Source organism: Euphorbia lathyris, chromosome 5 (genome assembly GCF_963576675.1).
Source record: "Euphorbia lathyris chromosome 5, ddEupLath1.1, whole genome shotgun sequence".
Taxonomy (NCBI): Eukaryota; Viridiplantae; Streptophyta; class Magnoliopsida; order Malpighiales; family Euphorbiaceae; genus Euphorbia; species Euphorbia lathyris.
Genome location: NC_088914.1, coordinates 57,234,464 through 57,261,498, shown reverse-complemented (window position 1 = coordinate 57,261,498; position 27,035 = coordinate 57,234,464). Strand labels below are relative to the sequence as shown.

At 32.6% G+C, this 27,035-nt stretch overlaps 1 protein-coding gene across 1 annotated transcript; it reads right to left on the bottom strand.

The window, feature by feature from the left end:
- Window positions 1–311: 311 nt before the first annotated feature.
- On the bottom strand, window positions 312–10,450 carry LOC136229824 (beta-glucosidase 12-like). Its single transcript, XM_066018709.1, has 17 exons — window positions 10,378–10,450; window positions 9,740–9,996; window positions 7,321–7,945; window positions 6,955–7,170; window positions 3,752–3,849; window positions 3,577–3,646; window positions 3,421–3,479; window positions 3,271–3,346; window positions 3,092–3,169; window positions 2,208–2,295; window positions 1,864–2,113; window positions 1,441–1,556; window positions 1,120–1,334; window positions 1,010–1,047; window positions 748–844; window positions 571–673; window positions 312–492 (listed from the first exon to the last, which is right to left on the bottom strand). The coding sequence occupies exons 1-17, from the start codon at window positions 10,448–10,450 to the stop codon at window positions 312–314; spliced, it is 2,640 nt and encodes an 879-aa protein (XP_065874781.1).
- Window positions 10,451–27,035: the final 16,585 nt, after the last annotated feature.

Here is a 27,035-nt window from a genome sequence, read left to right as displayed (position 1 = left end):
AGAAAGACAAAATCTCATGCTTTAGCTAAATTATTTTTAGATAGGTAATAGTTTTGAAACATTGCTCATTGACATAACTAGCTTCACCATATGTACAAGAAGGTAAAGGTCATTTCTTATCAAAATTTGTTCAATTGAGTGAAATATGAGGAAATAAAAGAAGGTTGATTGTCATTAGAAGAAGCTAAAATAAACTGAATGATGCAATTAGACATTATCCTTAGGAAACCCCATATTAACAGGAATACTTTATTATGCTTATTAATTTATGTTGTGTACATTGAACAAGTAAAAGAAGAGAGCCACGTAAGCTACTCTATACTAGTAACAGTAAGAAATTTTTTGAACCAAAATGATGATTGTTTTGGGTATCTTTTGAATCCATTTTTGAAGTCAACATGAACTATTCCAGATTTGGCTGTGTAGCCAGCTGTCCACTCAAAATTGTCTAAAAACGACCATGCTATATACCCCTTTACGTTTACTCCAAGCCTGTTCAAGCCATCAATTCATTTTTTTATCAACAAAATCACCATTATTGTTTTTTTTTTTGTAATTTATAATACTCACCTTATTGCTTCAAGAGTGCGACTTAGATGACTATGAAGATATTCTATTCTCACTTTATCATCTTCCAAAATAGAATTTGTGTTATCTTTATGCTCAGCAACTCCTAATACAAAACAAAATAAATGTAAGAATATGAAATAATTGTTTATTATTCTTATGTGTGTAGTTGTTTTTTACCATTCTCTGTAATATAGATTACAGGGTCATTGTACTTGTTTCTAATGTAAAGTAGATAATATTGAAGCCCTTCTGGATAGATATACATCCAAGTACCCTATTCAATTAAATTAGATTTAGGAACTTTAATTACTCTCTACATAATTAAATGATAACAATATTTAAAATTCTAATAAAAATATTTCAAGAAATAAAGAGTAGCATGATAAATAAAAAAGTCACTTTATGATACTTAAGTTTTATATTAATTTATAAATTATACCTCTATATGAGGACCAATTGGAATTCCATTTCGTTCACCTAAAGTAAGTAATTTCTTTGATTAGAAAATAATAAGGTAATTTTAGTGAAGAAAAAAGTTGATTTACATACTTTTAATATCGATACAAGAGTCATTGATGTAGTTCAAATTTTGAGTTCGACAAGGAGTATCAGCAATATATCTCGCAGTATAGTAATTGATTCCGATGAAATCATAAGATCCTTTAATCGTATTGGTTTCCTCCTTAGTAAAATTTGGTAATCTTTTTCCCACATTAACAATCATTTCTAGTGGGTAAGATCCAGAATATAGTGGCTCCATAAACCTTCAACAGAACAAAAAAGTAAATTCAGTTCCATTTTATTTTATTTTGATATACATATCCATATTTATATAAATTCAAACATAAATATAAATAAATAAATACATACCAACCATATGTAAAAGCAAAACCTCGATCTGTTGCTAGTTGGTCTTTTTGTGAATTTGAGTATGGCACCATCCAGTTAGTATTTAGTGAAATTCCAATTTGACCTTTTTGCGAAATCTACAAAGTTTTAATTGAAAGAAATTAAATAAATTAATAAATATTTTATCATTTTTTGTTTGTGAGTCTATTAAGCGTGTTAGGTTTCCATAACTTAACTAATTAAGATGTTATTAGTAGAGTCTCGTACAATGGATTATTTATTTTATGATTTCTCTTTATGCTTGCATTCTAAGGATTTTTTTTGGCAAACAAGGAAATTATTATCAATTATGCTATAAAATTATAGTTTTACGAGTATTTATATTTTAAAAATGATTATTTATTTTATTTACACATTAATATTCAGAATGAATATAGATTTCACCTGATATTTTTCTTTATATAGTTTGACCGCGGCAGCATGAGCAAGGAGTAGATGGTGTGCTACTGTGTATGGTTCAACACTGGAATCACCTACAGAGCATCTTGAACGATTTGAACATCTACCTGGAGCAAACGTTGCACTTGCATAACCTTGTTGTGCATACATCATTGGCTCATTTATAGTTACCCAAAGCTTTACTCGATCGCCAAATGTATTAAAGCACAACTCAGCATAATCACGAAAATCATCACTGGACAATATGAATTATGAGTTCTCACATAAATAATTAAAGCAGATTAATATGAATAGTCGTTTCTCATACACATATTTAAAATTGTACTTACATAATTTTAGGGTTTAGAAAACCTTGATATTGATCTTCTATAACTTGTGGAAGATCCCAATGGAATAGAGTTACAATCGGTTTGATACCTTCAAAATAAACAAGTATTCATTATTTAATATATTTGTTTCCTTCTAAATGACATTTGGAAGAAATAAAGGTCAATTTATGGAAAAGTCTTTAAACATGAGTTCTTGTTTATCTTAATATTTTATGCAAAATATTTATAAAATTTAAGTGTCAAAATTTGTCAAATAAAGTGAAAATATATCAAAGATTAAAGCACAGTCTAAGGTTTGTTAGCTATGGAAAAGATGGCCATTTTCTAAGAAATTTTTTCAACGAAATCGAAAGACATGACTTTTTGTTTAGTTGTATAAATTACTCAATTGAGGATTTAGAAAATAAGACTTTTTTTGTCATATTTTATGCTCTAATACATTTTATACTTTATACGACCACTATTCATATATATTTTAATTCTTTTTCTTGCTTTTTACTTAGTCACTCCCACGTGTGTATGTATATATATATATTATGTTCTTTTGGTTTTCATATATTTTACTATTTATAGTTTTTAATAATTTTATAAATAATAATTCTTATCACAATAATGTATTTATATTGTTGAATTTAAATAAAATTTTAAAATATAATAATCTTTAGTAAAAAAATATTTTGCACTAATTCGATATATAATAATGATTACTACAAAAAGAAATGAAAAAGAAACTATTTTGATTTTTTAATACACAAACTGCAAATAGAAATTGTTTCCTAGAACTAACCAAAATATTAGGCTTTAAAATTAGTAATGTATTACTTATTTAAAATTGCAAAGTAAATAAAATATATTAATAAGGGAAAGGGACATTGCTATTAAACCTTTTGATAATAGGTGATTAATGAGTTTATTATAGAGGTTGATGCCTTTTTTATTTACTCCTCCACGTCGCCCTCCTTCTAAATTATTGTACAAAATATAAGAGAAATAAAGTTAGAAAAAGTAACTATTTTTTTTTTCAAAAGAGCTAATAAATAAAAATATATAACGGTAAACTTACTAGGTAAAACTCTAGACCAAGAGATGGAAAATCTATAAATATCAAAACCTATGTCTTTCAGTATACGCACATCTTCGTGGTGAAATATATATGTATGTTATTAGATTATTTAAGAAATATATTTATGACATATAAAAACAACATATCTACCTTGTATCTATGATACTGGTCAGTGGTAATACTAGCATTACTGTGGTCAGCTACAGAACCTGCACCATATCCAAATTTTATATTAAAAAAATATATACATTTTTTAAATAATCATAAAGTTTGAGCAGTTTAGGTTTGATTAAAAACATATGAAACCTGAGGATTTTTTAATGAAGGTATCCCATATGTATGGTCCTCTCCCGTCTTTAGTTGTTGCACCTTCATACTATTCAATAAAAAAATATTAAACTTATGTAGAGTAATACATAATGACATCTTAATAAAATGAATATTTGGTTTAAAAAAATGAATATTATAATTAGTTATATACCTGATAAGCAGATGATCCTATCTCAAAGTCAAAGGATGCAGGAAAACTTGCTCGATTAATTGAAATATTATTTTCATTCCCACAAGCTATAGTGGAAACTAGTAAATGGGTAATTATGTAAACAAGACATCCAATTTTTTTGTTGAATTCAATTTCAAAATCAAACATTTTGTTCGTGTAGAAGATGTTGAAGAATGTGTTTCTTTTTATAACAAGTGAAAACCTCAACTGATGTTTATTATTCTTAATGTATATGCTTATATACACAATTAGTGGAAGTCTATCGTAAGTTGTAACAACTAACTTTATAGACATGGTTTCAGTTTCTATGCAAAAAATTAATTACAATATTACAACAAAACTATTCTATAATAAGAAAAATAATAATGATGATACAATAAATTCTTCATTAAAAGCATTTCTTTTATAAATATAATGTGGATACATAAAACCCCTTATTAAATATTTCTCATTAATAACTAAATATTTAATTTGGCAAAAACTAAAAAAAACTTTCCTCATTAATGTTCTCCAAATCACTACAAAGAAAAACACACACACACATATACCAACAATTTTTTAGATGCATTTTTATAGATCATCATTATTAAAAACATTAAATAATTTGTACATAATCTTATGCCCCTAACGCATATCTCTATCTATATATAAAAGTTCAGTGCAAAACATATTATGTGAACATATCATGTCAGCAATAGATGAGTTGTAAAAATTATAAAATCTATTATAGTGAAACACACAGTTGATGACAAAATATCACACTAGATATAAAATTACAGGTAAAAAAATAAAAAAATCTTAATTTTTTTAAGTAGATTAATGTTCATCCCCTCCATCGTCGGTTACAAAAATCATACAACCCTTCCCATATTTATCGGTTATAAAGAAACTTCAAATCATTTCATTCCATATTTGTCGGTTACAAAAAATTTAAAACCTTTTGATTCTCATATCTGTTACAAAGCTTAAAACCCTCTAATTAAAAGAAGATTAATGTTCATTATACCCATCATCGGTTACAAAAATCTTAAAACTCTTTGATTCTCATAACTGTCGATTATAAAAAGTATAAAACCTTTTGACCCAATATATTGTTGAAGCCTGTAAAATGTATAAACTTAAAGAACAATTTTTATTGGGACTAAATCGTAAGAAATCCCGGTTCGACCCAAGAATTAAAGTTTCTCGGAATAATGTTTACATTTTCTGGAATTTTTTGAGTGGGGTTTGGAATGAAAGGATTAGGCTCTATTTATAGGATTTTGAGCAACAAATTCCAAGTTAGTGGCCCTTATTTTTCTCAAACATGATCCTACAACCTTCCCATTAGTTGATTAAAAACATATGAAACCTGAGGATTTTTTAATGAAGGTATCCCATATGCATGATCCTCTCCCATCTTTAGTTGTTGCACCTTCATTGTCACGTCCGTGTTCAAAAATATCACTTATAATTTATATTTTAAAATCATAATGTTAATGCCTTATATCTATATGCACGTACATCTTTTCTTCCTAAAATGAAATTGGATCCAACTGGTGATTTACCAGTTTAATAAAAGTAAATCACCATATGCATAATTTATTCATTAAACAAGTCTTAATTAATTAAGTACTAACTACTGTTTTTAATCAAATTGTTAATTATTTTCATAGATCAAAAGTAGAGCCACTGTCTATTCATATCTAAATAAGTATGGTATGAAGGAGTTCTAGAAATATCTAAAAATTAAGTTAGTTGTTCCTTATATCAATTTGAGCAAAAATGCATCACAGAAACACTTAAAAAGCAACAAAAGAGATCCGTGTTATGATAGATATATATAATGGGATTATTAGAGGGGAGAGAAATTTTAATTTGGGGGAGATTGTTGTTGCACAAACTCAGAAAATAGGAACAGACCGAACAAAAATTAAATGGGCAGAGTTGTGGACAATGTCGCTTTCTTTAAGACGTTCGTGGAACTGCCGGAAATTAGCAAATAGTATAAACTCTGGTCGCCTCCAGGATAAAACAGCCCTCTTAATTACGATTTTGTATTGCACCGTACAAAAATCGTTTCTGTAATACACTCTGTAACTTGCTCAGTTTTTGTAATCGAAAAGAAGAAAGAATGAATTCAATTGTATTTTCTGTATGCCAGTCTCACCTATTTATACAGGAAAAAAGAGCTGTTGAGCTCTGATTTCATAGAGAAGGTGAAGGAGGAAAATCAGGAAGACTGGGTTTGGAGAAGACACGTTCAGAAGAAGAGAGACGTTATGAATAACGTTCTGAAAGACTGAATCAGAGGCAATTAAATTTAATAAAAAATAAAAACCGAATTTAATAAAAAAATATTATTATTAATAATTTTTTTTCAATAAAAAATTATATTGTTCACACCACACCACACCACACCCAACCCAACCCGGCCCGGTTCGGTCGAACGGACGGCGCGTGTGTGTGGTCAACCAAAGAGATAGGTCCTCACCCTTTCATAAAAGTGGGTACCCCTTGGGGCACACCCCAAGCATGTGAGGACCTTCCTTATAAACATCTCCACCAAGTGCTTTGAAAGCAATGTGGGATGTTTTTCACTTGAGAAAATTTAAAGGCATATGAGTGGGCTAATTTTATAAATTCTAATTGGGCCAAGCCCAACAATCCCCCACTAGAATTTTTGAAATCGTTTTACTGAGCAGTTATATATGGTCAGACATAAACAGAGGTATCTTTCGATTTGAACCTTTGCGTAGTGAGTATAGTTCAGATTTTAATAGAGTGACTCGTAGTCTTGAACTCTATCTCTGATGTATATCACGCCATAACCTTTTCAGAGTGTAGTTCTAGTAGCCCGTGCGTTTATGGCCATGCACGTCTATCCCGATTTAATGAATGCTCTAGAGTTTTGCCCTAAACTCATAGGAAGCAGCCTCACTTCCACATTCATATAGGTGAGTCTATCAAAAGTACCCCTGTAGCTATGTACTTCACTCCAAATGAAGTATAGACTTCATTAAGAGTTTCTATTATCTCAACCTCAAATCGCTTCAGGATATTCATGCTTCAAATTGCATGATCTGACTCATATTACAACACAACTTGTTATTACCCATTGAACCTATTTCTTGGGATCTCCAGTCTATAGGTTGGGTTACCATTGTGTGTAACTCATCACTGTAGGGGCATAAGTCCCATACTCTTTGCCGTATTATGGACTTTCTCTCTAGCTAATCCTTTCGTCAAAGGATCGGCTAGATTCTCTTCTGAGCATATGTGATCCACTCTAACAGCTCCTTTAGTGAGTAGCTCTCTCACAGTGCTGTGCTTACGATGTATCTGTCGTTTCTTATCGTTGTAATAACGATTCTGAATCTTAGCAATAGCCGCGGTACTATCGTAGTGGATCAATACAGCTGGAATTGGTTTTTCCCATAGGGGAATCTCAGCTAACAGACTTCTCAACCAACCTGCTTCTTCACTAGCCACAGCTAGTGCAATCAGTTGTGATTCCATGGTTGATTGAGCTAAGATAGTCTGTTTCTTAGACTTCCATGAAACAGCACCACCGGCTATATTGAAAATATAGCCACTGGTAGCCTTGGAATCATATGATAAGGTACTCCAGTCAGCATCACTAAATCCTTCAAGGACTACTGGAAACCTTTGATAATGTAATCCAAGTTTCATGGTTCTTTTAAGGTATCTCATGACCCTTTCTATAGCATTCCAATGCTCCACACTAGGTCTACTAGTAAATCTGCATAGCAATCCTACGACATACACGATGTCGGGTCTAGTACAATCAGTGGCGTAGCGAAGGCTGCCAATTATGCTAGCATACTCTGATTGTCTTACACTGTCTCTAGTGTTCTTAAAAAGTTTTATACTATGGTCATAAGGTGTACATGCATGTTTACAATCAAAGTAGTTATATTTCTTTATAATCTTCTCAACGTAGTGAGATTGATCTAAAGAAATTCCAGTTTCAGACCTAGTTATCTTTATGCCAAGAATGACGTTCGCTTCTCCTAGATCTTTCATGTCAAAGTTTTCACACAACATTGACTTAACAACATTCACAACATGAATATTAGATCCAAAAATAAGCAAGTCATCAACATATAAGCAAATAATGGTGCAAAGACCATTTTCATATTTATAGTAGATACACTTATCACTTTCATTCACCTTAAAGCCATTTGAAAAAATCAAGTTATCAAACTTTGCATGCCATTGCTGAGGTGCTTGTTTTAGCCCATATAAAGACTTATCTAACTTACATACCTTATGGGCTTGACCAAAGACTACAAAGCCCTCAGGTTGATCCATATAAACCTCTTCTTCTAGTTCACCATTCAAAAACGCAGTTTTAGCATCCATTTGGTGCACCACTAGATTGTGCACAGAAGCAATAGCAATCAAAACACGTATAGACGTAATCCTAGTGACAGGTGAATAAGTATCAAAGAAATCAACATTTTCTCTTTGTCTAAAGCCTTTAGCTACAAGGCGAGCCTTAAACTTATCTACTGAACCATCAGGATTCAGTTTCTTCTTAAGGATCCATTTACAACCTATTGGTTTACAGCCTGGTGGTAAGTCTACTAAGTGTCAAGTTTGGTTTGACTCAAGTGAGTCCATTTCATCATTAATGGCTTCTTGCCATAAATCAGCATCTAATGAGGTTAAGGCTTCTTGTATAGTAAGTGGATCCTCTTCTACTGTGAAAGCGTAAAAGTCAGAACCAAAGTCTTTAGATACTCTAGGTCTCTTACTTCTCCTAGGTTCAGATTCCTCAATCTCTTTTTGTACTATAGGTCTAGTAGCAGGTATGCTACTCGATGATGCACCCCCACTATTTCTTAATTTAAAAGGAAACCTATCTTCATAAAAGTCAGCATCATTTGACTCCAAGATGACTTTTGCATTCAAATCATAGAACCTATATGCTTTGCTATTCACAGCATATCCAATAAACACACATTCATAAGCCCTACTAGCAAGTTTGACTCTCTTAGGGTCAGGAATCCTAACATAAGCCAAACAACCCCAAGTTCTAAAATATGAAAGACTAGGTGTTTTATTTTTCAAGATCTCATAAGGAGAGATTTTGCTTCTGGATTTAGGGACCCTATTTAGCACATAGCAAACAGTCAAAAGGATTTCTCCCCACCAATGTGAGGCAGCACCTGAACTAAGCATAATAGCTACTACAGATTCGGTAAGTGTCCTATTTTTCCTTTCAGCCTTTCCGTTCATTTCTGGTGAGTAAGGTGCTGTGGTTTTATGTATAATGCCATGTGTTTTATAGAAATCAATAAACAGGCTAGAACCATATTATGTGCCTCTATCGCTACGAAGTCTCTTGACTTTCCTATTGTATTGATTTTCTATTTCAACTATGAACAACTTAAACATGTCAAACGCTTCACTTTTATTTTTCATAAGATAAACAAAAGTAAAGTCAGAACAATCATCAATAAAGGTTATAAAGTACCGTTTGTCATTTCTAGTCAACTTTCCATCTAATTCACATATATCTGAATGAATTAAATCTAGAGGTTCAGAATCCCTAACAACAGATTTATGAGGTGTTTTTGTGATTTTTGCCTGACTACAATAATCACATTTAAGAAATTCATTCAAATTCAATTTTGGAATTAATCCTAAGTTACTCATATTTTTAATGATACGCTTATTAACATGACAAAAACGAGCATGCCAAACATTAAAAGTACACAAGGAGTAAACAGAAGCATTCACTTTATTAACCTCAACATTCAACTTAAACATGCCTTCAGTAGCATAACCTTTTCCTACAAATACATTGTTCTTAGTCAAAGTAAATAAATCTGCTCCTATAGTCTGAGTAAAACCAGCCTTGTTGAGAAGATAGCCCGAAACCAAATTTTTCCTCATTTCTGGAGTATGCATCACATCTTTCAAAGTTAAGGTTTTTCCATATGTGAAGTTCAATTCCACACTACCAATTCCAGCAACAATAGTGGTATGGGAATCACCCAATAACACTTTCTTATCTTCGGTCACATCACTGTATGTTTTGAACATACTTCTATCATAGCAAACATGGCGAGAAGCACCAGTGTCTACCCACCACCCATCTGATCCACCTATGAGGTTGATCTCAGAAATCATATCAACAAAGTTATGTTGCTCTTCAGTCGGGTTAACACTAGGAGTAGTGTTTGGCCTGTTCATGCACTTACGTGCCATATGACCTGGTTTCCCACAGTTAAAGCATAGGAAAGCAACATCATTTCTAGGTGGTTGTTGCTGTGGCCTATTTTAGTTCCTTTGAGGGTTCCAATTCAAATTAACTCGGGTGTTGCGGTTTTGGATTGGTTTGCGGTTCTGATTCTTAAAATTCTTTTGAGTGGGTTTCAGAACCGCAGTGAACCTTTTAGTGCTATTAGAAACAATAAGCACTTCCTCTTTTAAATATTGTTTTCGAGCTTCCTCCTCAATTCGGAGGCGAGTAATCAAACTTTCCATCGAAAATTCTTTTGTTTTGTGCCTCAAAATATTTTTAAAATCTTTCCACGAAGGAGGCAATTTGTCAATAATGACAGCAACTTGAAATTGATCGTTTAAAGGTATACCTTCAGAAATAATTTCATGTGCTATCTTCTGTAATTCATGAGATTGAATTTCCACTAACTTGTCATCAGTCATCTGGAATTTGAGGTAGCGGCTTACAGCGTACTTTTTCGATCCGGCCTCCTCAGTGTCATATTTCCTCTGCAGTGCTTCTCATATTTCTTTGGCAGATTTTTCTTCAGCAGTGTAATAATCATACAGATCATCTGTCAGCCCATTGAGAATATAGTTTTTGCACAGAAAATCATTTTCTGTGTGAGGTAGAACAACATCTTCTGTCTCCATCTTCGGAAATGAGCTCCTTCAAACCGAAATGGTTTGTTGATCTCATCAATCCCATTTGATTGTTCGGTAGCCATTAGCAGTGATTGAATCGTCTTAAAATTGTCGTTGCATGAACTCGGAAAATAGGACCGAACAAAAATTAAATGGGCAGAGTCGCGGACAATGTCGCTTTCTTTAAGGCGTTCGTGGAACTGCCGGAAATTAGCAAACAGTATAAACTCCGGTCGCCTCCAGGATAAAACAGCCCTCTTAATTATGATTTTGTATTGCACCGTACAAAAATCGTTTCTGTAATACACTCTATAACTTGCTCAGTTTTTGTAATCGAAAAGAAGAAAGAATGAATTCAATTGTATTTTCTGTATGCCAGTCTCACCTATTTATACAGGACAAAAGAGCTGTTGAGCTCTGATTTCATGGAGAAGGTGAAGGAGGAAAATCAGGAAGACTGGGTTTGGAGAAGACACGTTCAGAAGAAGAGAGACAATAAAAAAATTTATTGTTCACACCACACCAACCCAACCCAACCCAACCCAACCCAACCTGGCCTGGTTCGGTCGGTCGGACGGACGGCGCGCGCGCGCGTGTGTGGTCAACCAAAGAGATAGGTCCTCACCCTTTCACAAAAGTGGGTATCCCTTGGGGCACACTCCAAGCATGTGAGGACCTTCCTTATAAACATCTCCACCAAGTGCTTTGAAAGCAATGTGGGATGTTTTTCACTTGAGAAAATTTAAAGGCATATGAGTGGGCTAATTTTATAAATTCTAATTGGGCCAAGCCCAACAGAAAGGGGTGCATTTAGGAATTTAGGAGAAAATAAAAAGAAAGGAGTTTCTCTCTCTAAGAAAGGGACCGTTCATCTATCTCAACGGAAAAAGAAAAATCTTTCATTTTTAGGAGACCCTTCCCACTCATTTCCATATTCTCCATTGATGCTTATAGAACAACCAGGTTATTGGTTTTTGTGTTCACTGGCATTTGAATCTGTCTTTCTCTCACCATTGCCGAACGGTTTTCTGAGGTTTTCGCTCAAGGTTCTCTTACTTTGAAGAACTTTCAGACTATTTCACTTAGGGAAAACGGAGCAACTTACTCCGATTTACACTTCCGGCGGGGTTTGGCAGAGGTTCCAACCCTCCCAAAGGGTTAATGGTTATCGATTATATCCTCGGGACTCCTAATGGTCCGATTAGAACATGCAACATGATTTCCAAAGGTAAATTGTCTCCATTCGCGAGTTCTATGATTTCTTCTTTTCTAAGATCTTTGCTTATAGTTGCCTACTATGTTATTATTCTCTGAATTCTTGGTATGTGGTTGTTCCGTTTGGCGTTCGGATTAAAATAGGAAGGAGGAGGAAGATGACCTCCTAGACTGGTTTTAAAATTTATTCTGCAGATTTGAGCTAGTTGGGATTTTTCCCCAAATTAGAGATAAATGTGTTTTCCAATGGTTGTTTTCTTCATTTATTTAAAATTGATAAAAAATGGTTCGTTGTTGTTTAAACTGGTTTCATTTGATAGAAATCGTTTTATATTTGAGTTATTCCGTTTGTTAAATCGTTTTAGATTTGAGTTGTTCTATATGATTAAACTTGGTAAAAATCGTTTTAAAATTGAGATATTCCGTTTGGTAAAACTCGTTTTAGATTTGAGTTTTTCCATATGATTAAACTTGGTAAAAATCGTTTTAGAATTGAGTTATTCCGTTTGGTAAAACTCGTTTTAGATTTGAGTTTTTCCATATGATAAAACTTGGTAAAAATCATATCAGACTTGAGTTATTTTGTTTGATAAAAATCATATTAGGCTTAAGAGATTCATTTGGTAAAAAGAAATCGTGTTAGAGTTTTGCGAAAATCGGTTGATAAAATTATTCGTATAGTAACAAGAGTCTTCTTAGGTGTTTGAGTTAGATTCTTTTGGTAAAAGGGTCATTTTAGAACTTGAGTTGGATTGATTTGGTTAAAAGAGCTGTTTTAAACGTGTTAGGTTGTTTTGCCTGGTAAAATGAGTTTGGCTAATTGCATAAAATTCATAAATAAATAATATGGATAAAATAAACGTAATACCTCAAGGTGATCATACTATATGATTTAATGAAAATAGAAGCTTGTTTGAATAGGTCACATGGATATTTCATTACGATAGAAGTAGGTTGTGCTGGATGAGAATTTATATTATAAGAAAATGGAAGTTTTAGAAGACTTCTAAAATGAATTAATATGAGGTATTTTAGTGCCAATTATAAGAATTCTAAAGGATAAGATATGTGAACAAAAAGGAAGGAGAAATAGGGTCATTCCGAAAATGTGAGATTTCTGTACTATAAGAATTAAACAGTATAAATTGCAAGTCGTTGAGCTTGCATTATTTGAAGGAAATCGAAATGAGGTAGAACTAATAGATTGGTTACTTAAAGATTGGCGGAAGTATATTGAATAAGAGGATGTTCTTACTAGAAATAGTTTCTATCATGAATTAAAATATTTTATCAATGTAATAATGAAGTTAAGTTGAATATGAGAAATATAACCATATTAGATCATTTAAAACTCTAGAGAACTATGTGGCTTTGATTCCCTATTTGAAAATATTGGGATACGTAGGAAGCTTGATAATGGTATATTATCAAGTCCAAGCCAAATAGATACTTTAATTTAGAGAATTTAAGGAAAAATATTTATTTAAGTTTATTTGATTGTTAGATTAGACTAGTAAAGATACAAGTGTTAAAATTATCGTATTCGTGCGGTGTGACTAAATTTGTGATAGAAATATAGATTTTATAACATTATAGAGAGAATTGGAGTTTGAGAATAAAAGAACGATTAGAGAGCAAAAATAAAGGAAATTAGTTATAGTTCGGTTTGCCTTCGATCATGGTATTATATTAGGTATTTGTAACTTCTCTCTATCAGACCTGATGCCTTTTAGGGTCGGGTGTGACATTCATACTATTCAATAAAAAAATATTAAACTTACGTGGAGTAATACATAATGACATCTTAATAAAATGAATATTTGATTTAAAAAAATGAATATTATAATTAATTATATACCTGATAAGCAGATTTTCCTATTCCAAAGTCAAAGGATGCAGGAAAACTTGCTCGATTAATTGAAATATTATTTTCATTCCCACAAGCTATAGTGGAAATGTCACGTTCGTATCCAAAAATATTATTTATGATGTGAGATTAGACTATATAATATTTTCAAAATCATTGATTAACTAGTTAGGTGTTAAAAGTGTATATTGAGAGTTATTTCTATATCAAGAGTTATATCAATTATTTAAAGTCATAAGATCAATTTGGAATTTATAAATTTGGATGATTACTATATTGTATTGGTAAATTTTAGAAATGTCAAAGTAAAATAAAAATAAAATAAACGACAACTTTCTTTTTAGTAGAAGCATAATGTCCTGAATTTTTTTATATATTCATTATATTTTATAATGCAAAATTTATTTTGTGAATTTTTATTTTTCATGTATATAGTATAAATTTATATAATGTGCATGTGTCACTTAAGATTAAATTTATTCTACATATATATATGGTATAAATTTTATATTGTGCCAAGTAGATGGCATGTGTCATTTAAGAAATCAATGATCTAACATGTGTCATTAAAACATGAAATGTTATGGCATGTGTCATTTAAGAAATCAATATTATAGCATGTGTCACTTATGGAAACATCTTCATGGAAGTAAAAAAAAAAATCATTTTTAGAAAATGATTAAAAAGGAGAGATAGGGAAGTTTTTCAAAGGTTGTCTGGGAGAGGTATAAAAAAAAAAGATAAATATTAGAAACCATGAATTACAAGAGGAAGAAAATTCATATCCTTCTTGCTTTTCTTCTTAAGAGGATTCTTGGTGGTGCTAAAGGATCATTCATTTTTTTTATAAAACCCAATCTTCTTAAATCTTTGTGGGGTTTAATTCCGTGCTTGTATACAGCGGTGGAGATCCGAAGTCTTTCACGGGGTTTTTCTCGGAACTCCTAGTGGTTCGAATTGAACATGCACTACGGTGTTCAAAGGTAAAATTGTATTTAGGTTCCTGTTCTTGATTTCTCATGTTCTGAGATTTATACTGACATAGTTTCCTGATATATGATATATGTTATTATTGTCTGAGTTCGTTGATTGAACCGAGAGCGTGGGTTCTTGAGGTTTTCTGTTTGGGGTTCGGATTGAAATAGGATGAAGGAGGAAGATGACCTCCTCTACTGATTTTCTGGGATATTTTTTTTCTTTCAGATTAGGAACATGGTTTTCTTTGTTTAATAACATGAGTTGCTACAGTAATTGAGTTGGTTCTTGGTTGTGAGTTATTCTTGTGTTTGGATCTGATGCTAGCTGCAAAATACTATGTTTGTCTTGAAATTAAGTATCCTTTTTAATCCGAGTCAGCTTATTAAGAATTTTGGAGAGTAGTTTTCACGAGTAGAAAAAAATGAGAAACATGCAACATTTCTTGTGGTTATATAATTACAATATAAGTAGTTTCACATAATTAAGTACTATAAAGAAAAATATTGTTATTAAGCAAAAGGACTATAAACAATTATTTATTTATATTATAGTTTCAAAATGATATTATTAGTAAAAGGTAGGATGCTGAAAATTTATCTTAAACGCATTATTATTAATGTGGGACTACAAAATTTTAATAAAAACGGTTCTTTGGTAAAAGAGGCGTGTTAGACCTTGGGTTAATTCGTTTTGTAAAAGAGTCGTATTAGACTTGGTTAATTCGTTTGATAAAAACGGTTCAGTGATAAAAAAAATAGTCGGGTTAGACTTGGAATTTGATTCGTTTATGAGTCAATATGTATATATATGGGTCATTTTAGCACGTTGGGATGATTTTGAATATAATCGGGTATATTTGATAGAATGAGTAGTTTTAGAATTTAAAATTTTGAAATTATATCCTATGGTAAAACAAAATGGTTTAAACCTTGGTTGAATTGGTTTGGTAAAAAGAGTCGTTTATGGAGGAAAATGAGTTCGGTTAGTAACAAATTCTTTAAATAAATAAATTAAAATCGTATATATATATATATATATATATTCTAGTGAACATAAGTAGTGAGAATGGGGTTAAATATGTATATACCGTGAATAATTTAATTCGAAAAATGAATTGCATAAACAATTTATCATTTCAAGTAAGTTATGAGATACAAGGGTAAATGAAAAATAAATGGTGTGTAGTAAAATCTAAGAAGAACTACGTGGCTTTGATTCCCATTTTAAATTTTAAATGACGTTGTGTTTGGGATACGTAGGAAGCTTGATAGAGTTATCAAGTACAAGCCAAATAAATAATAAAATTTAGATAATTTGTGATAGAGTTTCTTACGAATTGTTAAGAAATTGGTTTAAGATATATTCCCTTCATGCCCGATGCCGTTAAGGGTCGGGTGTGACATTTTGGTATCAGAGCCTAGGTTAAATTCTTCGGACCTAACTTAAGGTATATTAGAAATATGAATTCATGATAATAGTTCATAAAGAAATTGGAATGAAATTTTGGAGTTGACACTATAATAGAGAATAATTTTAAATTTAATATCAATATTGTATTTGTTAAAGTACAAAATATATAATTATATGATATATATCAAATATTTTTCTGAATCCTTAGTAAAAACATATGACCAAAGGTTTTCTAGAATTTGGACATTTAGGGGGTTATGGAGGTATGATATTAATAAAAGTTCATGGGTTGATTTTAAGTTTTCATTATAAGTTTTGGAAATTTTTATGAAGTTATAAGGTTAGGAGAATCTAAACTGATAGTTTGTTATGTTTCATTTATAATACAATAAATGTATTATTAAGGCTAATTTAATTCTTATTTGTAAGAGGGGTTTGTGAGAATTTATATAAAATTCAATTTAGAAGTATATAGTGATTGGGCATGAAAAAAAAGGAAGGAAAATAATTTGGAGAGTGGGTTTCCATAGAATCTTCAGTGTTCCGAATTCAGTAGGGTTTTCGGTTCGATTTAACTATTCTGGTTAAAAGTTTCTAGTCCGGTGATTGGAAATATGCTGCTAAGAATATTTGGATTTAAAATTGTTTTAAATGTTATCTGTATAATATTGGGAACAACTTTAACTTTTACAATTTACTTTGTTAAATTAAAATTATCAAAATTTTCATAAACTGACTTTTATTTGTGATTTATGGCTTAAGTTGAAAAAAAAGAGTATATTTATGAGTATTTTGTGTATATATTTTAGGTTTTTGGTTTTGATAAGCTTATGTTGAATTTTGGGTTATGAAATGTTGGACTTTTGATAAGAGAAAATGTCAGAATTAATGTTGGAAACTTTTTAAGATTTTTCTATAAGAAAAGAACTTATGTATATAAGTTGGAAAGAAAGTATTTTCAGTATCCATCAGAAGTAGTCCGGATAGGTGGGTTTTATTATCTAAAGACCATATTTAGTGAGAAATGTGGCCTGTGTACACAGTCTAAAGACCTAATCGGTATAGGCGGCGAAGTGTTGGGTAAGACCAATACGGGATTAGGCAATGTTAAAGAGATGTCTCGAATATATTTATGTGTTATGGATCGATATATGAGGGGATACTCGGTGATGGATACAATATTGAAATTTGATTTGAAGTTTGGTTTTAGTAAGGTGTTAATATAATGATCATTATGTTTTGAATATGTTTGAATTTGATGGTCTTTATGGAATTTTGATTAAATTGCTACTTTCATGGAAACATTTATATAAATCAAAGTTTGGTTGGATATTTGGTATTTTAATAACAAAATGTTTAGTATCCATCGGGAGTAGTCCGGACCGGTGGTTTTGATATTTGAAGACCATGTTTAGTGAGGGACATGACATGTGTACACAATTGAAAGACCTACCGGGTATGGCAAAGAAGTGTTGGGTAAGACCATACGGGGATAAGCAATGTTATGAGACATCTCGAGCATGAATATGATTAGAGATATGATAAAAGGGATACTTTCTGATGGATACATATGTTAAACTGATTAAAATATCATGTTTTTAAAGAAATGCTTTGTTGAAATGATATTTTGAAAGATGTTGATAAACGATGAATGGGTATATTTGACTATTCAATTTAATTGACTATTCAATTTAGAGAGATTTGAAAAAGAAAATTTGGGATTTAAAATAGATGAGATTGAGTATAAGATTTAGGAATTTTGAGGACAAAATTTCTTAAGGAGGAGAGAATTGTCACGTTCGTATCCAAAAATATTATTTATGATGTGAGATTAGACTATATAATATTTTCAAAATCATTGATTAACTAGTTAGGCGTTAAAAGTGTATATTGAGAGTTATTTCTATATCAAGAGTTATATCAATTATTTAAAGTCATAAGATCAATTTGGAATTTATAAATTTGGATGATTACTATATTGTATTGGTAAATTGTATTAAGTAAGATTTTAGAAATGTCAAAGTAAAATAAAAAAAAATAAACGACAACTTAAGATTAAATTTATTTTGTGAATTTTTATTTTTCATGTATATAATATAAATTTATATAATGTGCATGTGTCACTTAAGATTAAATTTATTCTACATATATATATGGTATAAATTTTATATTGTGCCAAGTAGATGGCATGTGTCATTTAAGAAATCAATGATCTAACATGTGTCATTAAAAGATGAAATGTTATGGCATGTGTCATTTAAGAAATCAATATTATAGCATGTGTCCCTTATGAAAACATCCTTATAGAAGTAAAAAAATCATTTTTAGAAAATGATTAAAAAGGAGAGATAGGGAAGTTTTTCAAAGGTTGTCTGGGAGAGGTATAAAAAAAAAGATAAATATTAGAAACCATGAATTACAAGAGGAAGAAAATTCATATCCTTCTTGCTTTTCTACTTAAGAGGATTCTTGGTGGTGCTAAAGGATCATTCATTTTTTTTTATAAAACCCAATCTTCTTAAATCTTTGTGGGGTTTAATTCCGTGCTTGTATACGACGGTGGAGATCCGAAGTCTTTCACGGGGTTTTTCTCGGAACTCCTAGTGGTTCGAATTGAACATGCACTACGGTGTTCAAAGGTAAAATTGTATTTAGGTTCCTGTTCTTGATTTCTCATGTTCTGATATTTATACTGACATAGTTTCCTGATATATGATATATGTTATTATTGTCTGAGTTCTTTGATCGAACCGAGAGCGCGGGTTTTTCAGGTTTTCTGTTTGGGGTTCGGATTGAAATAGGATGAAGGAGGAAGATGACCTCCTATATTGATTTTCTGGGATATTTTTTTTCTTTCAGATTAGGAACATGGTTTTCTTTGTTTAATAACATGAGTTGTTACAGTAATTGAGTTGGTTCTTGGTTGTGAGTTATTCTTGTGTTTGGATCTGATGCTAGCTGCAAAATACTATGTTTGTCTTGAAATTAAGTATCCTTTTTAATCCGAGTCAGCTTATTAAGAATTTTGGAGAGTAGTTTTCACGAGTAGAAAAAAATGAGAAACAGGCAACATTTCTTGTGCTTATATAATTACAATATAAGTAGTTTCACATAATTAAGTACTATAAAGAAAAATATTATTATTAAGCAAAAGGACTATAAACAATTATTTATTTATATTATAGTTTCAAAATGATATTATTAGTAAAAGGTAGGATGCTGAAAATTTATCTTAAACGCATTATTATTAACGTGGGACTACAAAATTTTAATAAAAACGGTTCTTTGGTAAAAGAGGCGTGTTAGACCTTGGGTTAATTCGTTTTGTAAAAGAGTCGTATTAGACTTGGTTAATTCGTTTGATAAAAACGGTTCAGTGATAAAAAAAATAGTCGGGTTAGACTTGGAATTTGATTCGTTTATGAGTCAATATGTATATATATGGGTCATTTTAGCACGTTGGGATGATTTTGAATATAATCGGGTATATTTGATAGAATGAGTAGTTTTAGAATTTAAAATTTTGAAATTATATCCTATGGTAAAACAAAATGGTTTAAACCTTGGTTGAATTGGTTTGGTAAAAAGAGTCGTTTATGGAGTAAAATGAGTTCGGTTAGTAACTGTTGGGGGCTAATTAAAAATTTTGTATTTTAGCATAGGTTATAGTTTTTACTCTATAGTTTTTTATTTTAATTAAATTCATCTCTCAACAAAATAAAAATGTGACAAAAAATAGAAAATAGTATCAAAATATTATTATAAAAAACAGAAATAAAAAGAAAAGAAAAAAATAAATAATAAAAATCAGGGGCAAATTTGCACCATTTTTCAGCAACCCGTCTAGCAACTTCGACGATGAAAACGGACCCCGAAACAGTAAGATATCAAGCAGTTATATTTTTTTCAGAAAGTTCGGGATGTTAGCTTTCCAGAATGTCAAAAACTGAGCAAAACGGAGCTAAAACGAATCCGGTAGAATTTTTCAAAGGGAAGTGGTGCTGAAAAACGGGTTTGAACATTTCCAACACATCCGGGACATATTCAACGCATTATCTCCATTCTTCCAACTCCCCACTCACCCACTTTCTTTCTTCAACTAATGGGAAGGTAGTAGGATCATGTTTGAAAAAATAAGGGCCACTAACTTGGAATTTGTTGCTCAAAATCCTATAAATAGAGCCTAATCCTTTCATTCCAAACCCCACTCAAAAGTCAATCAAACTCAATCAAACACAACACAGACAACTCAAATTTTTCTCTCAAATTCTCTGCCAAAATCGGCTTCTTTATCAATCCTTAGATTCGTAGAAATCGTTCTCTAGCATCTATTTAGTCTAAACAAGGTCTCAATTCCCAGAATTAGTTCTTTAATCTTCAATTCCTCAAAAAAGCTTTCAATTCTCAGAAACTTCAAATCCGAAATTCTCTTAGTTTAATCAATCAATTCTCAAATCGTTTTTTGTAATCTCTTAGTTAAGTCAGTAGAATCATTACCCAATCCTCGGTTCAAGCTTTCTTAGTCTAAACCAAATTTCGCCATTGTTAAGTTCTTCGAGCTTCAAGCATTTTCCTTGAAACCAAGATCACCGAAACCCCATTTTCGAGTCATTCTTAGTTTACACACCTATTCCAAATCATATTTGGGAACTTTTTATTGATCTCAATCGATTAAAAAGACCCAGAAACAAGCTTTTGAGTTTTTCATCATTGAAAAATTCATCAAACAACCTTTCTGGTGAGCCGTTTTCCAAATTTTATTTAGAGTTCGTTAGCTTATTGTTTTAGCCCAAATTAATTTTAATCTCTTTAAATACTAGCCTTCGTTTCGCTATAATTCGACCTCTACAGCTCCCGAAATTGAGCCCGAAAGTCCCACAAAAGCATCAATTTAGTCCCATTTTGCTGTTGACTTGGTGGTAAATTTCTGCTCAAGTTCCTGAACTTTCCGAATTACTTCAAATTCGCCCAGCACTACCCGGACAACGCTATAGCCCCCGAGCCGATTTTCTGGAGGTCCAATCCTCAATTTCACGAATCCCAACGGCATCAAAGAGATCGGTTAATTTTATTTCATCCCGCACATATTTGTTTGTGTGACTTATTTGCGTTTCTAGCTTTAAAGTTATTATTTCTTTTTAAGTTGTAATTTTCATGCTTTATTATTATTTGTAATACAAAAAACATTGAAAAATATTTACAAAATCAATAAAAATATAAAAGAAAATTAAAAAATTTATATCTTTGTGTCGTTTTATTGCCTTTATTTTTAGTACTTATCTTAAAAATTGTTTTTTCCGATCGACCTGTCAAGTAACGTCGGGGCCCAAGACCGTTGTTTTTATTTTCAGTCCTTGTAACGGTCGTCAATCGCTTTTCGTTTAGAATTCAAGTAAATTAGGCGCATTTTATTTATTTACTGTATTCAATTACCATTTTATCCTTTGAGAATTAGCTTCTCTGGCACGCCCGCATTATTTTTACCATTTTTAATCCCCGCAAACGCGTATCAAGGTTGAAAATTGGGATATTTCGAAAATATCGCCAATAATTTTTGGCACGCCCAGTGGGACCTAAGAACATTTTTATTAGTACCAAAACTACGGTTTCTTAAGTTTTGCCAAAAAATTAAAATTTTATATATATATATATATATCATTTTTTTTTACTAAGTACATTTTTTTTTGTGGTATTTTCTGCTTTGATAATCTGTTTTGGCAATTTATTTCCAAACTTTTCTAATATCGTTTGTTGTTTAAGATGCCACCAAGGAAAAATACAGGTCAAGAACTACCCATTCCGGAGTCTGATGAAAATCAGAATAGGGGTCAAGATGAAAACGTCGACACAAACGTACCTGAGGGTCACGTTGCCGAGACCATAAGCCACTTGGAAGACGTTCATCGGACATCAATACCACAACCGGACTTCAACGCATTTTTTGCGAGACAAGAGGCCCATATGCCCAACCTTGAAAGACTTGTAGCCGAGATGGTGCAAGCTTGTAAACAACCCAATTTGGAAAACAGGATTAATAATCTCACCGATGAGATAAATAGGATCCCAGATAGGTGTGCTGAAATTTATGCTAAAAATTTGAATTCTCACAATATTTCAGATAACACGAGGGAAGGCGCTCCCCAAGGCGATCGATATAGGCTACCGCCTAATCGTGAGGAAAACATGAGATTCAATGAGCGAGGAGATCGAAGAACCTCGGAACAATTTTCAATACCCTCAAATGCGCCTCATTTCAGGTCAAACACCGGACCTAATACCCACTCAGAGCACTATGGTGACAACAACGCCCGTGGTTCGGGGGGCACGTGGAGAAACCAAGACCGTGATCATACCCGCGAATATACTCGTGAAAATATTCATGAGAACTCTCGTGATAATAATAATGTATCTCGTGTTTCAGGTGTGAGGAGCGAAATATGTAATGAAGCAGAGGATAGGCAACGTATTCGGAGCATCGTGCAAGAAATTTATGGACCTACGGTCCGTGAGGTGTACCGCCCGGATTTTTAGAAAGCCTACCCAAGGGAATACGACCAACGATACCCATTTCCTCACCATTTTAGAATTCCAAATTTTTCTTTATTTTCAGGTGAAAATGGACAATCTACCATCGAGCACGTTGCCCGATTTTCATTCCAATGCAGCGGGATTAGTGCGGAGCAAGACTTCGATATGCTTCGTTTGCGTTTATTCCCTGGATCACTAACTGGACCGGCTTTCACATGGTATACGACATTACAACCTGAATCCGTCAGAAGCTGGGGTCGTATGGAACAATTATTTCATGCTCAGTTCTATCGAACTGAGCCTAAGGTATGTGTCGCCGAACTATCTCGTATGGTTCAGCGCTCAGGTGAGTCCGTTGAAAGTTTTATTAATCGTTTCAAGAAAATGAGGCATAGATGTCGAGTTAATATTCCTGAAATAGAATTTGTTAAAATTGATCAACGTGGTTTAGAGTTTGAAAATAGGAAGAAATTCCAGGGCATTGATTTTTGTGACTATTACGAACTTGTTGCTAAAGTGTCAGAATATGAAGAATTAATACGTGAGGATAATCGTAGGAAGAAAAACTCTATAGGTAGTTACCATCAGGATATAGAAACCAATAAGGCACATGAGGTAGCTATAGCCGAACTAACTAGAACAGGATCTCGCATTTGTCCAATGCTAGCAAAAATTCCAAAAGCTCCCGAAGTGGTTAGACGAAATACAAATGTGCAATACACATTTGATGTTTCTAAAACTGGAGAATTGTTTGATTATTTGCTAAAAGAGGGTTTTATCACCTTACCACATGGACACATTATTCCATCGAGAGATGACACCAGTGGAAAAACTTACTGTAAATATCATGATAGTTGGAGCCACGACATACAATCTTGCTTTATTTTTAAGAATGTGGTGCAGGATAGAATAAACAAAGGCGTGCTTAAATTTCCTGAAAAGAAATAGAGCATGTTGATTGATGATGATCCATTTCCAGCCGCTATAATGATAAATGCAACTTCCATTGAGATGCCACCTCTTAAGCATAATGTCCATAGCAACACCTCGATTCAGAGAAAAGGGCGCCTCGACCATCCAAAGACAAAACAAATTTGGGTACCAAAGGGCACTTTGCCAACCGCCAAGGAGAAAGAAAAGCCACGGAGAAAACGAAAGCCAATAAATAAAAATAAAAGTGGCGCAAACCAAGGCCGATCACGCTTCGTTACTCCACTAGCGCAAGTTCCCCTCGAAAAATGGTTCATCAACCGACATAAAAAATTTCCACAACCTCTCTCAAAAAATGCAAAAAGAAGAATAAGAAAGAGAGAGGCAGAAAAAAGAAGGAAAAATGAAATGGAGTTGTCTAGTGTCGATTCTAGCAACATTTCGAAAGAAAAAATAAAAGAAAAGAAAAAAGTGGAAATTCGTGTGAGAGACCTTTTGATCCAAGTTGGATGTGCGGCTACTTCTTTGATTTTACCAATAAATTTCAAAAGTGAAGATCCAAAGGATGAAAGGAACGAAGTCCAAGAAGAACGACAAAGTAGTGTTACAACACAAGCTTCATCGGAAGATCGAATGAAACGAGTTTATTTTGATAAACCCACTTCAAAGATGACACAACACATCAAGCCTTTGTATGTCAAAGCACATATTGATGGCAAGCCATTGTCGAGGGTTCTAGTTGATAATGGATCAGCCGTTAACATTATGCCATTAAATATGACATTAGCTCTCGGGAAATCCGTAGGCGACATAATGACGTCAGAAATTTCCGTCTCAGCTTTTACCGGTGAAATTGCTAAAACCTATGGGGTTTTACCTGTGCAACTTACCATCGGTACCCAAACCACTACGACGGCATTTTTTATGGTGAGCTCTACAGCAAGTTATCAAGCTTTGCTCGGTCGAGATTGGATTCACTCTAACTCATGCATTCTATCATCTTTGCACCAACTTTTACTACTTTGGAAAGGGGATGACGTTGAGGTGATTCGGGCAAATGAAAAACCTATTGAGACACATTCGGATATGGTGGAGTCTCGATTATACGAAGATAGCATTGGTCCAATCAAGATCAAGACTAAAGGAAAAACCAAGTCATGCGCCAATCAAGTGAAGAGCGTCTTCAAGACGAGCACCATTGTGTCTTACCATATACCGGTTAGCAATGAACCTCTCATCGAAGAGGTTTAATGATTTTGTCACAGCCGAAGGACAAAGCGGTAGCATCAGCCGCTATAGAAAAAATAAAGATGCGATAAGGTACGAGGTGCCTTTTATTTTTTGTTTTCTTCCGTTTTTGCATCATTTTACATTTTAGTTTTTCTTTTAAGTTGTTAATTAGCATCATTGATATTTTTAGCGTGCTTAGAGGTAATAAATCATCCATTTCAAAAAAAAAATGTGTAAAAAACGAAATGATAAAAGACATAAATGAAAAGAAAAATAAAAATGAAGAAAAACAATAAAAGTCCGTCTACATGTCCCAAAAAATTAAAAAAGAATAAAAGAGCTGCGAGATATATATATATATATATAAAAAAGCAATCGAGACAAAAAAGCTGAATGTAGCATTTTCCACCCGATCCGTCGTCCACTCACTCAGTTTTTGTCCCCATCAAATACGAGACAACAACATGTGCATCACCGATGGCATCCAAGCTCGAAGACGTCGGGGGAAGGTTCCGTCATGTACAATATATCCATATCATCAAATGGATTCTCAACTCCAAGCTCAAGAGGTTCAAGACGGATATTGGCCAATCATGATTCTTGAGAAAAAGAAGTGATAATTCAATTTATTTCCGCCAATCAGTAGCTCAAAGAAGTTTATTAACAACGGAAGTGAAGTCGCGAATTCATAGACGGAGTTAAACCAATTTCAGTAAGCAACAAATCTATATGGATATAAATCGGATTCAACTTCAACATTTTTCAGGAATAAGCTCAACTCAAGATCAATTTTTATACTATTTAAATAAAATGGCAGCAGCTATTTTGTTTAAATGAGAAAAAAAAAACAGATTGCAAATTGATCCTAGTTACGAAGGAAAATAGAGGCAGACACGAGCTTATTCAGCATCAACAAACATGGCGTGATTGATGAAAATTTCAGCAGCAGCGACGCATATCAGTCAAAGCCGAAGCAAGCAAAAAATCAAGATTCCAATATTAGAAAATGCAGCAGCAGATGGACATGTCTTGTAATTCAAAGAAAAATTCAACAAGTCATCCAGCAATTCCATCACACACCGTCAATTTTCATACAAATTTACCTCGGTGATCTTTATTTTCTTTCTGAGCCATCAACTAGCAGAAATCATGTCTGAAAATGACGAGGAAGCTGCAAAGAGCACAATTTCAGCTTCAACAAAATCAGTACTGACGGGTAAAAAAAATAATAATAAAAGACTTATTTTATGTGCAAAATTCATTTTCAAATCTTTTACACATAAAATAGGGGGCAATTGTTGGGGGCTAATTAAAAATTTTGTATTTTAGCATAGGTTATAGTTTTTACTCTATAGTTTTTTATTTTAATTAAATTCATCTCTCAACAAAATAAAAATGTGACAAAAAATAGAAAATAGTATCAAAATATTATTATAAAAAACAGAAATAAAAAGAAAAGAAAAAAATAAATAATAAAAATCAGGGGCAAATTTGCACCATTTTTCAGCAACCCGTCTAGCAACTTCGACGATGAAAACGGACCCCCAAACAACAAGATATCAAGCAGTTATATTTTTTTCAGAAAGTTCGGGATGTTAGCTCTCCAGAATGTAAAAAACGGAGCAAAATGGAGCTAAAACGAAGCCGGTAGAATTTTTCAAAGGGAAGTGGTGCTGAAAAACGGGTTTGAACATTTCCAACACATCCAGGACATATTCAACGCATTATCTCCATTCTTCCAACTCCCCACTCACCCACTTTCTTTCTTCAACTAATGGGAAGGTAGTAGGATCATGTTTGAGAAAAATAAGGGCCACTAACTTGGAATTTGTTGCTCAAAATCCTATAAATAGAGCCTAATCCTTTCATTCCAAACCCCACTCAAAAATCAATCAAACTCAATCAAACACAACACAGACAACTCAAATTTTTCTCTCAAATTCTCTGCCAAAATCGGCTTCTTTATCAATCCTTAGATTCGTAGAAATCGTTCTCTAGCATCTATTTAGTCTAAACAAGATCTCAATTCCCAGAATTAGTTCTTTAATCTTCAGTTCCTCAAAAAAGCTTTCAATTCTCAGAAACTTCAAATCCGAAATTCTCTTAGTTTAATCAATCAATTCTCAAATCGTTTTTTGCAATCTCTTAGTTAAGTCAGTAGAATCATTACCCAATCCTCGGTTCAAGCTTTCTTAGTCTAAACCAAATTTCGCCATTGTTAAGTTC

What these genes read in the sequence shown, in the direction of transcription:
- LOC136229824 (XM_066018709.1), bottom strand. Translation starts at nt 10,450, where the DNA reads ATGACTGATGACAAGTTAGTGGAAATTCAATCTCATGAATTACAGAAG. An exon ending in CTTCATTAAAAAATCCTCAG is followed by an intron (nt 3,480 to 3,576) that starts GTTTCATATGTT and finishes GATATGGTGCAG; the next exon opens with GTTCTGTAGCTGACCACAGT. An exon ending in ACCAGTATCATAGATACAAG is followed by an intron (nt 3,347 to 3,420) that starts GTAGATATGTTG and finishes ATATTTCACCAC; the next exon opens with GAAGATGTGCGTATACTGAA.